The sequence below is a fragment of the Furipterus horrens genome, unplaced genomic scaffold (genome assembly GCF_987537825.1).
Source record: "Furipterus horrens unplaced genomic scaffold, mFurHor1.1.pri manual_scaffold_3, whole genome shotgun sequence".
Lineage (NCBI taxonomy): Eukaryota > Metazoa > Chordata > Mammalia > Chiroptera > Furipteridae > Furipterus > Furipterus horrens.
Genome location: NW_028327173.1, coordinates 156,280,681 through 156,298,734, shown reverse-complemented (window position 1 = coordinate 156,298,734; position 18,054 = coordinate 156,280,681). Strand labels below are relative to the sequence as shown.

At 37.6% G+C, this 18,054-nt stretch overlaps 1 protein-coding gene across 2 annotated transcripts in view; it reads left to right on the top strand.

Moving 5' to 3' along the window:
- Positions 1-12,431, top strand: part of DMXL2 (Dmx like 2) — a 126,687-nt gene extending 114,256 nt beyond the window's left edge. The window contains exons 29-33 of one of the 2 annotated variants that reach the window (XM_090270600.1): positions 1,606-1,784; positions 2,819-2,949; positions 10,696-10,781; positions 11,226-11,427; positions 12,238-12,364. In XM_090270600.1, the coding sequence (XP_090126726.1) occupies positions 1,606-1,784; positions 2,819-2,949; positions 10,696-10,781; positions 11,226-11,427; positions 12,238-12,364 (725 nt within the window). Of the gene's footprint in view, positions 1-1,605; positions 1,785-2,818; positions 2,950-10,695; positions 10,782-11,225; positions 11,428-12,237 lie in introns of both variants that reach the window. The other variant, XM_090270601.1, reaches the window with a different exon arrangement.
- The last annotated feature ends 5,623 nt before the right edge of the window (positions 12,432-18,054 follow it).

Here is an 18,054-nt window from a genome sequence, read left to right as displayed (position 1 = left end):
ACAGGGGGGATCAAAACTGCAACCTTTTGGTGTATGGGATGATGCTCCAACCAGCTGAGCAACCTGGCCAGGACTGAGAGTTTTTTATAAGTGTATCATGTGATCCACATACCCTGTGTTCCAACAATTTCACTTTTAATTATTTACGTAGAAGAAATGGAACCATAGTTTCACACAAAGCTTTGTAAGTAAATCTTCATAGAGCTTTATTCAATAATAGCTCCAAACTGGAATTAACCCATATGTTAGTAATCAAATGAGTGGGTTTAAAAAAAAAAGAATGGATAAACAAAATGTGGTATACACTTAGAATGGAGTGTTACTCAGCCATAAAAAGAAATGAAGTACTAATACATGCTGCAACCAGCATGAACCTCAAAAATATTACGCAAAGGGGAAGAAGCCAGACACAGAAGTCATGTATTATATGATTCCATTTATATGAAAGACTCAGAATAGGTAATCCATAGAGACAGGTAGCAGATTAGTGGCTGCCATGGGCTAGAGAGAGAGGAGTGGCGAGTGAGTGCCTAATAGGTATGGGGTTTTTATCTGTGGTGACAAGAACGCTTTGGGATTAGATAGAGATGGTGATTGCATAACAGTGTGAATGTACTAAATACCACTGAATTGTACATTTTAGAATGGTTAACTTTATGTAAAGTTTACCTTAATTAGAAAAAAGTTAAAGGAGGTTTAGCTTAGAGTGTTGAGTGAAAAGCAGTCATATTCTGGATATAATATGGAGTTACCGAGGATTGTTGATGAATTGTGTGGGGTATGGAAGAAAAAGGAGTTGAGAAAGAATTGTCATTTTCTGTGGTGAGGAGCTTTAGAATTAAAGTGGGTTGACTTCTATTTTCTGGCTCTCCCATATCCAATGAGTTCCTGAATCCTTTTGATATTTCTTTTATATATTCCTTGTATCTAACACTTTCTCTCAGTCTTTACCACCCATAGTACTAGTTCAGGCCCTTCTTATGTCATCTGTCCACATTCCTCTCTAATTGATCAAGCAAACCATATCTGATCATGTGACTAGCTCAAGACATTTTTGTGAGAATGCCCTTAGGATGGGCTTTCAACCTCATATCTACAAGCTAGTCCTGGCTTAACTCGACACTGTCATTATTGCCCTCCCTAATGCCTGTCTGACAAAAGTAGGTTTCTTCTTATTTGCCTAAACTTTTGGTCACTTGTTTCTCTTTTCCATTTATCTTTTCATACTGGGCCTCGGCTCTTTTTTTAAGGCATGCTTTATGTCCTCTTGAACAACATAGCCAGAAATAATCACTCAAGTAATCTCCTATGGCTTATTAAATATACCATTTATATAGTACATTGTATCCAGAACTACTTTAATCCTTATGCTATACAGCATACAGGCTGTTTCATGGAAAGATAGCCCTTTATTCTCTACCCTCATCTCTGCAAGATGGCTGGGAACTGAGGCAGTAACTAGAGCTTAGAAACACTAAACTCTTTAGATGCAAGTAAGTAATTTAGTCTGAACTAAAACATGGTAAAAGTGGGGTGAAAAGAAAGGTTAACTCATTGAATTAATAGTGGCAAATAATGCTTATTTTTCCTTCTCTTTTTATTCAGCACCTCCTGTTCCTTCTGAAGACATAGATAAACACCGGAGGAGATTTAACATGCGAATGCTGGTCCCTGGAAGGCCTGTAAAAGATGCTACCCCACCACCAGTGCCTGCAGAAAGACCATCTTACAAAGAAAAATTTATTCCTCCTGAACTTAGTATGTGGGATTATTTTGTTGCAAAGGTAAGGGATGTGAGGAACATAGGTTTTAAGTGAGTTTGTTTTATTGACTCTTGTACATGCAACACATAGGAATGAAGGGGCAGCTTCTGTACTGAATAGCTTAGATATTTAATCTTTCAAGCCCAGAAACTGATAATTGTTCAGGAATGATCAGATACTTGATGATGATTAGATATTTGATATGGATGAGACAAATTAAAATTGTATCGGATTTTGGTATAAACCAGACATCAGTTTATTACCATGTAGCTAGCATCATTTTCTAGTGCCTGGAGTAGTTGTATTTACCATCTAGGTTCCCTTCATCTGATTATCAAAGTTCCTTTGGTCAGCATGGGATTAGAGCAGAAGAAGATATTTGGGGATTTTATCGTTACCAGTAGAAAGTTTGATGCATTGAAATGGCAAAACTCAGAACACCAGAGTTTAGAGTAAGGAAAGGTTTATTGATGGAGCAGGTAGGTGCCAGCTGAGAAGATGGGAGCCCTAATCCTCAAATCCATTTTAAGAAAGAACAGTTTAGGCTTCTTTTATGTCAGGGGAAGGGAAAATGGGAGGGGCTGTTTTTATAAAATCTCAGGCCCCAAGCAGAATTCCTCTAATGATTAGCATATCTAAAGCAGGGGCTATCAGCCTGAAGGCCATGGGCACAGCAGGCCGAAACAGGTGGATTCAGAGAGACCAAGCATTTCATCTGTTATATTATCAGGCCATGGTGTGGCCCCATTACACATCTCTGTTTCTTTTAAGCAGAGGAAATGTCTCTGGGGATCAGAACCCTCATGTGGACTAGATCCATTGTAGTCCCATTTAGTACCATGTTGGATGCATCTCTTACTTGCCAGCACTCTGGGGTTTTTTTTGAGCTCATCGCCTTCTATTAACATTTCCCTCTTCATATGTGTTAACACTCTTGTCATCTTGCTGTGAATGTGCAAGAGGAAATACATCTCCCATCCTGCCTCCTCCCAATGTTAAGTTAGAGAAAATTAACCCAATCATATATTTAAAAATAACTTTACCTTTTATTGCAGCCATTTCTCCCTTTGTCTGATAGTGGTGTTATATATGATTCTGATGAAAGCATTCATAGTGATGAAGAAGAAGATGATGCTTTTTTTTCAGACACACAAATGCAGGAGCACCAAGATCCACATTCCTATAGGTAAATAAGGCTCTTTTCTTTTCCTTTTGCCTTTTCTTTCTTTTTTAAAAATTGTTTTTCTATTACAGTTGTCCCATTTTTTTCCCGCCATTGCTACCCCCCACCCTGCCCACCCCTTCTCCCACAGTCATTCCCCACCCTGTTGTCCGTGTCCATGTGTCATTTATACATGTTCTTTGACTAGACCCTTTCCCTACTTACCCCACTTCTCTTCCTCCCCCTTGCCCCCTGATAACTGTATTCTGTTCCTTGTTTCAATTTTGTTCATTTGTTTGTGTTGTTCATTAGTCTCCTGTATGAGATGATATCATATGGTATTTTTCTTTCATTGCCTGGCTTATTTCGCTAAGCATAATTCTCTCTAGTTCCATCCATGTTGTCGCAAATGGCAGGAGTCCCTTCTTTCTCTCTGCTGCATAGTATTCCATTGTGTAAATGTACCACAGTTTTTTAATCCACTCATCTACAGATGGGTACTTAGCCTGTTTCCAGCACTTGGCTATTGTAAACAGGGCTGCTATGAACATAGGGATGCATAAGTTCTTTTGAATTGGGATTTCAGGATTCTTAGGGTATAATCCTAGCAGTGGGATCGCTGGTTCAAAAGGCAGTTCCAGTTTTAGTTTTTTGAGGTAATTCCATACTGTTCTCCATAGTGGCTGCACCAGTCTGCATTCCCACCAACAGTGCACTAGGGTTCCCGTTTCTCCGCATCCTCGCCAGCGCTTGTTGTTTGTTGATTTGTTGATGATGGCCATTCTGATTGGTGTGAGGTGGTATCTTATTGTGGTTTTTATTTGCATCTCTCTGATGGCTAGTGATGTTGAGCATTCTTTCATGTGTCTATGGATCCTCTATGTATCCTCCTTGGAGAAGTGTTTGTTCAGGTCCTTTGCCCATTTTTTAATTGTGTTGTCTGTCTTCTTGGTGTTGAAACGTGTAAGTCTTTATATGTTTTGGAGATCAATCCCTTGTCTGAGGTATCATTGGCAAATAATGTTTTCCCATAGGGTTGGTTCCCTTTTCATCTTGCTAATGTTTTCTTTTGCTGAGCAGAGACTCTTTAGTTTGATGTAGTCCCATTTGTTTATTCTTTCCTTTATTTCCCTTGCCTTAGGGGATGTATCATATCTGAAATTTTCCTGCCTATGTTTTCCTCTAGGACTTTTATGGTGTCACAGATTACATTTAAGTCTTCGAATCATCTTGAGTTTATTCTGGTGCGTGGTGTAAGTTGGTGATCTAGTTTCATTTTTTTGCACGTCCCTGTCCAATTCTCCCAGCACCATTTGTTGAAGAGGCTCTTCTCACTCCATTTTATGTTCCCTCCCCCTTTGTCAAATATTAGCTGACCATAGAGGCCTGGGTTTATTTCTGGGCTCTCTATTCTGTTCCATTGATCTATATATTTGTTCTTATGCCAGTACCAGACTGTCTTAATCACAGTGGCTTTGTAGTATAGTTTGATGTCAGGTATTGTGATTCCTCCTGCTGTGTTCTTCTGTCTCAAGATTGCTGTGGCTATTCGGGGTCTTTTTTGGTTCCATACTAATTTTTGAAGTATTCGTTCTAGGTCTGTGAAATATGTCACTGGTATTTTAATAGGGATTGTGTTGAATCTGTAAATTGCTTGGGTAGGATGGCCATTTTAATGATGTTGATTCTTCCCATCTACGAACATGGTATTTTCTTCCATTTATTTGTATCTTCCTTAATTTCTTTCTTCAGTGTTATGTAGTTTTCCAAGTACAGGTCTTTTATCTCTTTGGTTAAGTTTATTCCTAGGTACTTTATTTTTCTTGTTGCTATAGTAAATGGGATTTTTTTGTTTGTTTGTTTCTATCTCTGACATTTTATTGTTGGCGTACAGAAATTCCTATGATTTCTAATACTGACTTTGTACGCTGCCTATTTTGCCAAATTCACTTATTATGTCGAGTAGTTTTTTAGTGGAGTCTTTAGGGTTTTCTGTGTATACTATCATGTCATCTGCAAATAATGACAGCTTTACTTCCTCTTTTCCAATTTGGATGCCTTTTATTTCTTTTTCTAGTCTCATTGCTGTGGTTAGAACTTCCAACACTGTTGAATATGAGTGGAGACAGTGGACATCCTTGTTCCTGATCTCAGGGGGAATGCTTTCAGTTTTTGCCTATTGAGTATGATGTTGGCTTCAGATTTCACGTATATGGCCTTAATTATGTTGAGGTATTCTCCCTCTATTCCCATTTTGCTGAGTTTTTCATCATAAATGGGTGTTGTATTTTATCAAATGCTTTTTCTGCATCTATTGATATGATCATGTGATTTTTGTCTTTCATTTTGTTTATGTGGTGTATTACATTTATTGATTTGCAAATATTAAACCATTCTTGCATCCCTGGGATGAATCCCACTGGATCGTGGTGTATGATCTTTCTAATGTGTTGCTGGATCCTGTTTGCCAATATTTTGTTGAGGATTTTAGCATCTATGTTCATTAGTGATATTGGCCTGTAGTTTTCTTTGTTGTGTCTTGTCCTGGTTTTGAAATTAGGGTAATACCAGCTTCATAGAATGAGTCTGGGAGTTTTCCTTCTTCTTGGATTTTTTGGAATAGTTTGAGAAGGGTAGGCGTTAGTTCTTCCCTAAATGTTTTGTAAAATTCTTCTATGAAGCCATCCGGTCCAGGGCTTTTGTGTGCTGGGAGTGTTTTGATTACTGTTTTAATTTCACTCTTTGTTATCGGTCTGTTCAGGCTTTCTACTTCTTGATTCAGTTTTGGAAGATTATATGTTTTTCTAGAAATTTATCCATTTCATCTAGGTTGTCAAGTTTCTTGCCATACAGTTGTTTTTAGTAATTTCTTACAGTCTTTTGTATTTCTGTGATATCGGTTGTGATTTCTCCTCTTTCGTTTCTGATTTTGGTAATTTGGGCCCTCTCTCTTTTTTTCTTGATGAGGCTGGCTAAAGGCTTGTTGATTTTGTTTATCTTTTCAAAGAACCAACTCCTATTTTGTTGATCTTTTGAATTGTTTGTTTAGTCTGTATGTCATTTAATTCTGCTCTGATTTTGATGATTTTCTTCCTTCTTCTCACCCTGGGCTTTGTTTATTGTTCTAATTCTTGTAGCTGTAGGGTTAGATTTTTTATTTTAGATTCTTCTGTCCTTTTTAGGTAGGCCTATTGCTGTGAACTTTCCTCTCAGGACTGTTTTTACTGTGTCCCGTAGGTTTTGGGCTTTTGCGTGTGTTATCATTAGTTTCCAGAAACTTCTTGATTTCTTCCTTGATGTCGTTGTTAACCCCTTCATTATTTAATATCATGTTATTCATTCTCCATGAGTTTGAATGTCTTTGAGTTTATTCCTTGAGATTGATTTCTAGTTTCAAGGCATTGTGGTCTGAGGAGATGTTTGATATAATTTCAGTTTAATTGAATTTTTTGAGGCTTGTTTTGTGTCCTACCGTGTGATCTATCTTTGAAAATGTCCCATGTGCATTTGAAAAGAATGTATATTTTGCTTCTTTGGGGTGAAAATTTTGATATGTATCAATTAAGACCATTTGATCTAGAGTGTTGTTCAATGCCTCAATATCCTTGGTGTTTCTATTGTTGATAATGGGGTGTTAAAGTCCTCCACTATGAGTGTGTTGCTGTTGATATCCTTCTTGTAGTCTTCTAGTATTTTCCATATATATTTGTGTGCTCTTATGTTGGGTGCATATATGTTTACTAGGGTTATAGCTTCTTGATGGATTGTTCCCTTAAGTATTATGAAATGCCGTTCTTTGTCTCTTTTTATGGCCTTTGCTGTGAAATCTGTTTTATCTGACATAAGTATTGCTACCCCAGCTTTTTTTTTTTCACGTCCATTTGCTTGGAATACTTTTTTCTATCCCTTCACTTTCAGTCTGTGTCGTCGTCGTCGGCAGCCGTCCGTCTCGAGAGACGATGGTGTAGCTTCTTAAGTGTCTATCTGCACCGCCGAGAATGGCTGTGCAGTCCGACTCGGGAGTGACACGGCATCTGTCTCCTCCCGTGTTGAATCGACATCTTGCGATGACGCTGGAGTGCCCTCTCCAGTGGAGCTGAAGCTACAGAGCCTGGGCAGGGTGATATGGAGGGTCTGCTGTTGCCCATGCAGCAGACCCCCCCTCTCTTCGCAGCTGAAGGGTCCAAGGGAAAGACGGAGTCAATACAGCTTGGCTTCAGGTGCGCCGCAGGAGTTGCCGGTGTTGACTACAACGTCAAACCGCCTTAGGGACTCCGGCTCCGGATTTTCTGTCGGGGTTTACTCCCTTAGCCTTTCCCCTGAAGAGGTATGCCGCAAGGCAGCGGAGGTTTTTTGGAGTCAGAGTTTTCCTTCTCTGATGTACCCTGACTGGAAGATCGAACCAGCGACACTTAGCTCGCAGGCCGACGCTCAATCCACTGAGCTAAACCAGCCAGGGCTTCAGTCTGTGTATATCTTTTGTTTTGAGGTGTGTCTCTTATAGACTGCATATATGTGGGTCATGTTTTTGTTTCCATTCTGATACCCTATGTCTTTTAATTGGAGCATTTAAGCCATTTACATTTAAGGTTATTATTAACAGGTACTTATTCATTTCTCTTTGTACCCGTGTTCCTCTCCCTCACTCTTTTTCTTCTTTTTCTTAAAGCATTCCCTTAAAGCATTCCCTTTAGCATCTCTTGCAAGACTGGTTTGCTGGAGATGTATTCTTTTAGTCTTCCTTTGTCTGGGAAACTCCTTATTTCACCTTTCATTTTGAAAGAGAACCTTGTTGGGTAGAGTATTCTTGGTTGTAGGCCTTTGTTTTTCATTGCCTGAAATATTTTTTGCCATTCCCTTCTGGCTTGTAGTGTTTCTGTTGAGAAATAAGTTGATAGCCTTATTGGAGCTCCCTTGTATGTTATTTACTGTTTTTCTCTTGTTGCTTTTAGGATTCTCTCTTTGTCTTTGAATGATACCATTTTAATTATGATGTGCCTTGGAGTGGGCCTTTTTGGGTTCCTCTTCATTGGGACCCTTTGTGCTTCCTGGACTTGCATGACTTTTTCTCTCATCAAGTTAGGAAAATTTTCTGTCATTACTTTTTCAATCAGGTTTTCTATGCCATGCTTCTTTTCTCCTTCTTGTATCCCTATGATACAAATATTTTTTTGTTTCATGTTGTGCAGTAGTTCTCTTACACCCTCTTCCTCCTTTTTCAGTATTTTCTCATTTTGTTGTATTGTCTGGGAATTTTTTTCTACATTGCCCTCTAACTCACTGATCCAATCCTCTGCTTCGTTTAGCCTGCTTTTGATTGATGCTGCTGTGTTCTTCAGTTCAGAAATTGTATTCTTCATTTCTTCCTGGTTCTTGTTGATAATTTCTATGTCCTTTTTTATGCTGGTGTAGTTCTCTATTAAGTTCCTTATAGCTTCCCTGGAGTTCTTTATATTTTCCCTGGAGTTCTTTGTAATTCTCCTGGTGTTCGTTGTAGTTTTCTGAGTTTTTCAAGTTCATTGAACTTCCTTATAACCATTCTTTTGAATTCCATGTCTGATAGTTGGCTTACGTCTGTTCCATCTGTCTCTCTTTCTGGAGATTCCTCTTTTTCTTTCATTGGTATGTTGTTTCTGTGTCTCCCCATGTTGGATGCTTCTTGTTTGTTTTTGTTTCTTAGATTTGTCTGCTTTGATTTCCTGCCTTCATGGTATGAGATTCTGTATAGGAGAACTAGGGGATTCATGTAGTCTCTTTGATCTCCTGAGCTTGATGCTCTTGGGATGCCCTTTATGCCATTTGTTTAAGGTGTCTGGTTGTATTTCAGTTACTCTCTGGTGGATCCTTCCCTCTGGCTAGTTGATTGAGAGTCACTCTGCCCACCTTGTTTTGAGTTCTTTTGTGGAAATGCTGTTAAAACAAACACACAACCCAAGCAAGAAACCCAAACCCTCCAAAATATCCCCTACCCACAATCACACTATCAGCAGCAAATGAGCCAGTATTAATATAAATGTAAAGAGATTAAGACTATTATACTATAGGAAAAACAGGTAAGAGTTGTTTTAAATGAAAGTAGGGTGATTTTTGAGAGGGAAGATGGTAGAATAATAATAGTAGCAAGTAGGGTCAAGGCTATGTGAGACAGTAAGTAATATTTACATTATATGTTGAAAAAGGGAAGAATGCAGAACGAAGTGAGAAAGTGGAAGTGTATAGTATTAGGTTTATATAGCAGTTATATGCTATATATTTAGTGTGAGAGGGGAGATAAACAGAATAGACAAAAAAAAAAAAAAATTAAGAAGAATAGGAGGGAGAGAAGGCAGGAAACAGATTAAAGAAAGAGCTTTTCCCCAGTACAACCTTTGGGCGCTGTCTTCTTTCCTGGCAGGCTGGCTGTGAGGAGATCTAGCTTGATTCTGGGGTTGTTATTCTCTCACTTGTGGGCCTGCTGCAGCTCTCTGCTGTGAGCCGCACTTAGTTGAGTCCCCTCGCCCCCAGTCCTGCGGCGCCCTCAGCCCTCCTCAGGCTTGTCTAGCAATGCTGTTCTGCTGGAGGGCCACACGCGCATGCCAGTAGTCCCTGCCCAGCCTTGGGTCCTGTCTCCGCTCCTCCTCCAAAAAAGTCTCTGTGTTGCTTCCAAGCTGCAGCACCGGCCTGCGTCCCTGCCTGGCGGAACCTTGTTGTACACCTGCGTGTGCCACTTGCCTGCTTGGCGTCCCTACCGAGTCTGTAGTTCCGCCGCAGCTTTCCCATATGGGCCCCTCTCCCCGTCTCAGTCTGCTTTTATGTTTGGTGGAGCCTTGGTGCGAGCACCTGGGGCACAGGGTTGTCAGCCCAGGGTTGCCAGCCAAGGGAGTCCCCACCTAGACTCAGTTCATACAGTTGCTCACAGTCCGGGCTGTTCACTGTCTTCCCACACCTCTGGCTGTTTCAACCAAACCTTCTCTCACTGACTCCCTCTGGGTCTTTGCTGGTTGGTGTGCCTATGGCAGATCCCAGCTAATGAGCTGGTCAGCAGCTGCCCCTTTCGGGTGTGGTGCGGCAGAGGCGCTGGGCTGCAAAGCCCAGCGACTCTGCTTGGAGAGCTCAGGCCGAGCTTTCTGCCCTCTTTCATGCTGTTCCCATATTCCCGTTCCTTTTCGCCCTATCTGAAATCCACACTCACTCCACTCCATGTTTGTACTCCAAGTCCTTCCACGATGGGAGCAAGCAGACAACACCATTACCTACTCCACCGCCATCTTTGAATTCCTCCTTTTGCCTTTTATTTTGTAGAAAATCCTTATATTACTAATTGTAAATAACATTATCACAATCTTGTGCAAGAACTGACTTATGTTTCAGGTTAGGAATTCTGTACCTTTTGAAGTAAATTTCCAGAAAGTAAAGTATTTATTTCACATTCAGAATCAAAGAATAGCTTACATAGAGAGTGCAAACACAACATTTTTAGTGAGGGAAAAATACATAATTTATTGTGTTATTAGAACCTCATATATTATTGGTGTGCTATTAGATTCTGTGTGGCTGTGGTAAATCTTTTTTCATCAGGTAATTTGCAGATATTGCAAAATATATTGTTGCATATCTTTTATTTTCAAAGACGAAAGAAGTGCCTTTTTAAGTTAGTGAGTTGTTAGAGAACAATAGCTTTTTTTTCAGTGGGGGCAGATTGGGCTAAACAATCAACAGGGATCATTACTATGCTTCTCTCATGGTTTTATTTTTCAATTAAGGAGATTTTTTTTTATCCTCCTTGAACAGCTGGGCTCTTCTGCACTTGGCAATGGTTAAGCTAATACTTCACAATGTTAAGAATTTTTTCCCCATTGCTGGATTGGAATTCTCTGGTAAGTTTGGAACTTGAAAATTAATGTTAATAAATACAATAAATTACCATCAACTTTTTGCTTACAAAATCCATATGAAAGAGCATTTGGTGCCCCCCTACTCCCCTGCCCCCCCCCCCAAAATATTGCATTGGAGATTTAAGAGGTCTTGTTTATTTTAGGCTCCAGTCTGTGGTTTCAAATACATAGCAAGAATTACTATCTTCCTTGAATGTTGGAAAATGAACAAAAAATCAGACTGGAGAAGCTAGACATTTTCTAGACTCATTTTACAGAGCTGGCTTTCTGCTTTGTTGAAAGCATTAAGCATATGGCATTAAATTAACATTTTCAGATTTATTTGTATTTTCAGAAGTTTTGGCTATAAATTCAGATTTGATAAATATGTGGATGATGATCACCATTTTTTATCTAAATAAAATGACACATTCTATCACTTTTTAGAGTTGCCTGTTACATCACCATTAGGTATTGCTGTGATTAAAAACTTGGAGAACTGGGAACACATCTTGCAAGAGAAAATGGATCAATTTGAAGGTCCACCTCCTAACTATATCAATACATATCCAACTGACCTTTCTGTGGGAGCTGGACCAGCTCTTCTGCGAAATAAAGCAATGCAAGAGCCGGAAAATACTCCATTCAAGTAAGAATGCTTTTTTAATGCTGATGAGAGTGTAGCTTGATTTAATCTTCCTGGGAGACAACTTGGCAAAATATGCCAATAGCCTTCAAAACATTCAAGACTTTGAACCTACAGTCCTGTTTCTAGCAATATACGCTAAGGAAATAGGAGAAATCTTGTTAGAAAATAATTTTCCCAATATTGCCTATAATTCAGTAGACATTACTTTTAGATTCAGGGAAAAACCTTTATTATTATTTTTTGTTATTTTAAGAACTCTTACAGAAATTCTTTGAGATAATTTACCTATGTAAACAAGGTGCTTCTGATCTTTTGTCAGCAATTTAACAGTGAACACATTGTTTTTTATTGATGTTTTGATTAATGAAATGTTCATCTGGGCCCCTTTTGATAAATGGCATGTTTTTTTTCTTGAGACAGCTGGCCATGATTAAGAAGAGTATTGCTTATAAGCTTAAAGAGCAGGGCTTTTTAGCTTGTTAGGATGTTAGAAATGAAATCTGTGATTTTATCTTCATTGATGGTATGCTTTAACCAACAGAACCAACCTAAACTGTTGTGTAAAAAGAGAATCATAATAGTCATTTGACCCGGCTCAGTCTGTTTATTCAGAGAACCTGAAATTAGAGAATTAATTGCTAGATTTTTAAAAGAACTAAAAATTAAAAGTGAAGTAAATTGTAAAATTTTGTTAAACGTAATGCCGTATCTTCTTTGCCATAGATAATGGAGGTTTACAAAAAAAGTGTCTGCAAATATGAAACATTTTCTATAGACTAAAAGAGTGTGATATGTTGATTGTTTTAATAGATCCCGGGATTCCTCTGCACTTCCAGTCAAACGACTTTGGCATTTCCTTGTTAAACAAGAAATCCTTCAGGAGACATTTCTTAGATATATTTTCACTAAGAAAAGAAAGCAGAGTGAGGTATTTTGAAAAAAAATATTTCTGTTGTAATTTTTGTTTAGTTTTCTTTAACATTTCTAATGAAGTTCATGCTTGATTTATTTTGAAATTTATTTATTTTTGGTTGGAACTTATCTTTCATACATCATAGGTAATAGTTTACTGAACTACAATACATTTTTAAAGGTAAAAACGTGTATTTTCATTTCGTAACAATGAAACGACATAGGTCCCTTGATAAATTGTGTATACTCAAGTGAAAGTTGGTACTGCCTTTATAATATTTGCCATTGGGCTTTAACATGTAATAAACATTGTGATGGATGGTGTGGCAAATTTAATATATAAATGAGTATACTCTGTATTATGATTCTCTGAATATCACTTATTGAAAATATAGTATGGCCCTTTAAAAGCATTTTATTTAGCATTTAGAAATGAACAGGATAAACTTCAGAAGCAACAAATTCGGGATAATTTTGTGAGAGAGAATAAATTACAGAAATACAAAATTCAGGGTGAAGGAAGATTGCTTTCACAAAGTGAGGTAGAAGCTCTGCATTGCATTATGACTTTTAACCTAAATATAGATTAGTAATGTAATACCATTCTGGATTTAAGAAGAGTCAGGAATTTGGGAGTCTGGCATGGTAGAACTAAAAATGATCTCTTCCTTATATTATAGAAGGAAGGGTACATATAGATCTTTTATATGAGCATTTCAGTTTTTTGGCCATTTAGTGAGGTAATGGGCAGTTTTGGAGCATGTTCTCAGAGTAAAGACTTGGCAAACAAAATTCATGAGGAAAACAATGAATTATATTTCACTTAGGAAAGTGAAAACTGAGAGGGACAGTCTACATGATTCAATTTTCCAATGTAAAATATAGAACTCAGTTTTCCCCATCCTTAAAGCAGCAGAACCTACTGATCTCATTCTTTTCCCAAGTCACCCACTTACCTGGATGGTAAGTGTGGTCAGCCCTTGTGAACAGTTTTTATTTTCTCTGTGCATTCAAAAATTATGTACTTAAATGAGGAAATTAGGGAATTGAACTATAGAGATTCTTGAGTCTTATGAGCTTTTTTTCTAACTACCCCCACCCCTGTTGGTATTGAAATTACTGATGTAGGATTTGTTAGACGAATCACAAAGCCAGATTTATTTCCTCTTTCATTTAATCTACTATTTACACTATTTCCTATAGTGATGCTGAGTCCAAATGCCATAAAATAAGATACAGAAATCTAAGAAATAGATTTAAAATAAAAAATACTTGTTTAATTAGGGCTCTCTTATTCACAGAAAGCCAGTTCATTGAAGGGTTAATTTTCTGTGTATTTAGTTCTTCATATCACTAAACATAATGACTTATTAAAAATATGCTTAAATTAGTCATAAGGTTTGTAGCAGTTTGATTGGGTAGGATTGTCAGAGCCTGAATACTGTGAGAGTCTGGGTGTCTATAGATTGTTTGGACCCTCAGACTTTTGTCTTACCTTTTAGGTTCTGTTCCCTCCTCATGGGTTTCCCTCTTCCTTAACTAAGCCTCTTCCACCTTCCGCCCTTTATTGCCCCTTCTTTATGCTCCTTCAGTCTCTGTGCTCTTGGGATCAGCGGCTAACCTGTGTGTTTCATGCTATTTTTCTACCAGCCTAGGGTCTCCATGAGCAGGGAGGTAGGACAGAGATAAATAGAACATTTCCTAAAATGCTGTGTAAGTATTGATTGGCTCTAGGGAAGGGAGGTACATGGCTGAGAGTTTGGATGAGAGGAAGAATTTTTTTATGTACCCTTATGTACCTTTTGAATTTGAAATTGTTGAATGAAATCTTGTCCAGTGCTATTGAATAAAACCTTCTGTGATAATGGAAATTTATATCTGTTTTGTGCAATATGGTAGTCACCAGCCACATATGGTCACTGAGCAGTTGAAATATGGGTAGTGTGACTGAGGGGCTGAATTTTTAATTTAGTTTATATAGTAGCCATATATGGTTAGTGGCCATTGTATTGAATAGCATAGATCAGCTGAAAAGTCTTCATTAGGGGAAAAAATGTTAAAGCTATTAAGACAAAATATAAACTGGTCACTAATTCAGAAATGTGCAATATATTAAAAATACGCATCTACTAAGAGAGTTTTATCTTCTTAAATAATTTAATAGGATTTTGGTAATCAATAAATTTGGTAAATTCAGAATGAGTAAAACTGGCAAACTAATCCTAAAAGTGCTAACATGTTGGCTAATTTTAAAAAATGACTTAATACAAAGAAAATTCTTCTTAGAAATGCTGAAATTTTAGATGTATTCATATGGAAGTTTTACTCATTGACTATATTAAAGAAGAGTATTCCACAAAACAGGTTTTTGTGAAATTGATAAATGTGGCAAACTCAGGTACTTGATTACAGGCAAAGCAGTTTTCAGCACTCTGTCCCCTGCACGTGTTTCCGTCTTTTCACTGTGGGCTGCAGCAGCCCAGGGCAGTTGCTGAGGGCGTGGTCAGCGAATTGAGCCCTTTTAGTTCTAAGTGCAGTGGTCATGTCAGGAGGTAATAGAAGCAGTGTATTGCTCTGATCAAACCTTCAGAGGTTCCCACAGCAAAGCAGAAGTAATACTTCTGATTGTAGCCCTTCCTCATGACTCTGTAATCAACCAGGAGCAAGGTATTTATGTGATTTCGTTCCCATGCCTCATTTTATCAAACCTTTCCTTACTTACAAGGAGAAGAGTCATATGATTAAGTACATGGTTGATGTCAATTCTAGTCCCTGGATTTCTTTTCACGGATATATTCCTTATAAGTAAGAGTGAAATAATAATCAGTACTTTCAATCTGTGTTTAGAAATAAGTAATTTTGTGTATTTGAAAGAAACCCCTACAGGATAGGAATCTGTGTATTATAGGACGCATCTGCTATACAAGTAGGGTTTAGTTTTAGAGATTACAGTTTAAGTTAGAATTTTAAGTTACATAACTAATATAAAAATAACAAATTTTTATTTTGAAATACCTTTTATATATGTAATAGTCACATTTAATTTTGCCTGGTTTGGTTTGCTTTGTGTTATGTTTGATGACAACACATTTTACTCAGTTAATTTCTTTCATGATTTTTTGCTTTTAAAAGAAAACCTTGCAAATACATTTTTATCATCAAGTGATGGAGTAACCATTTCAGTTTGAAATTTTTTATTCTCTTAATTTTTCTTCATGCATGTGTTTGTGTTTGTGGCGGTGTGGTGTTACTTAGTCTGTAGAAGAACATGTGGAGCAGGTCAAACAAAACTACGTAGCAGAAGATTGCCACATCAAGGTAGTATTTCAAGCTCTCGTATTTAGCTCATTCTATAAGGTTCAAGGAGCTAACATCTCATCTCTAATACTAACCATGACCTGCCAACTGGCTAACTAGTCCGAGTACTCATTGCTCCCTATACCTCACTGACAGATGGTAGGAGATGCGCTCTGGCTGGCTGGTTCCTCCTGCCATTGGTGCTTCTCTTTCTTGCTTTCTGTCCGATCTCCACTTAAGTCACTTTTTTCCATCTGTTCTCAAACATGATTGTTTATCTTTCTTCTTGATTCTGCCTCTTCTTTCCTTCCTGTCACCTTTGACCCTAAGCCGCTACACCTTCCTCTCATCAATCTCTTTTCATTCCTATCATTCTTTCCAACTTCTCCTTATTCCTGTTTCATTACCCTTTTTTTCTTTTTTACCTGACTCCTTTGTCTTTCTTTGTCCTTTTTCCTCCACTCATGCCTCTTATGTATACACATTCTTACTATATAGTATCTTTGCACTCTTTTGGAAGAGATAAAAGAGACACATTAGTGTCATAAATACTAGTGAAAACTGTGCTGGCTATCTTTTATGACAGTTAATTAGATTCCTAGAATCAGAATGGAAATATTTATAATTGGGATGATTACCTAGGGCATCAGAAAATTGAAGCTAATTCCAAAGCTAATTTTCAACACACTGAAATTACTGGTATCTTTTTACTTGCTGCTGCTACATTTTCTTCTTATCCTCCCTCTAATGTTATGGGGTGTTCAGATTGCTACATTGAGCGATGCTGTAACAACTGAAATTGCTGACAAATGTTTTGTAGGTTGAAGCTGATCTGGGCTATCCAGGTGGAAAGGCAAAAATCATTCATAAGGAATCAGATATGATTATGGCATTTTCCATTAACAAGGTAAAAAGCTTTAGTTATTATAAAGAATGTACTTTTTAAAAATATTTATTTTTTGAGAGAGGGGAAGGGAGGGAGAAAGGGAAAGAAACATCAATGTGAGAAACATCAGTTAGTTGCCCCTTGGTACCCACCCTAACTGGGGACCAAATCTGCAGCCCAGGCATGTGTCCTAACTGGGAATCAAACCAGCGAACCTTCGCTTTGTGGGATGATGCCCAGCTGAGCCACACCAGTCAGGGCAAGAATGTACTTCTTTTTAGTGAAATTGCTTAAATTACTGACTCCACCTTTGCTTTACAGGCAAACTGTAATGAAATTGTTTTGGCTTCAACACATGATGTACAAGAACTTGATGTTACTTCTCTGCTGGCCTGCCAGTCATACATGTGGATTGGAGAAGAATATGACAGAGAATCCAAAAGGTTCGATCATCTTATGTAGTCAATTTTAAATGAAGTTTTCTTTAAAAGGTCAAATGTCCTGTACATAATTTGAATTATCTTGACAAGTATATTGTATCTATCTCCTTTCATTTGTGTAGGAGACCAACATAATTGGTTTAGCTGCCAATAAAAGGCACTACTTAAATCAGTGAGTAAATTGCTCATACTTGTTCCATTGGACCCTGGACTATTCATAGTGTTGGAGTCAGAATAATCCCCAACATCAAAGTCTAATGCTGACGAATGCCACTTTGACATTTAAGCCCAAAGAAGTGTCAGGAATTACACAACATTCAATAAATTCAGCTCACCTGAATAATTAAAGCAAAAAGCATTATATACAAATATATTCATTAGACTGATTGAAAAATCACATATACTGAGTAATTTCCAGTGTATCTTATCTCCTTATAAGCATACCTTTTTTAAAGGTAAAAATGTAGACAACTTTGCTTATCAGTAAAGCTACAGACACTCACCAAATGTTATATAACACTTTCCCATTTGGGGTTTCTCCTCCACGTTTGCCCTCCCTCTCGTTTTTCTCCAGACTCTTGAGAATTGTATATGCTTGGGAATGGTGCCGCGATAACCACCTTGTTCTGCTGCGGTTTCTGTTCTGTCAGTTACAGTATGACTAGATTTCAGTATTGTACTTCAGGGTAGATATAACCATGTAATATGTTATAGTCCATTATAAAAATTACTGTAACATTGTTTATGTGATAATTGGTACTTTAAGAAATCTTTCAACTCAGACTTCTTTAAAATGTATGAATTTGATACATAGGATATCTGTACTTGAGAACATATAACCTTCTTCTATATTTGATAAAAATAATCTGTTAAATGCTTGAAAACAAACATTTGTCCAACTTGTGCAGCAATAAAATTACCACTTAACAACATATGACTGAATTTATATTTTACCTAAAGTGAAAAAGTTAACCAATAAGGAAATTGATTATGATTAGGACATGTACGTAAGTTTTTCTCATGGAGATTTATTCATTTAAAAAAAATCAAGAACATCCTGTATGTACATAAGAATCTCTGTAACTGGAATTT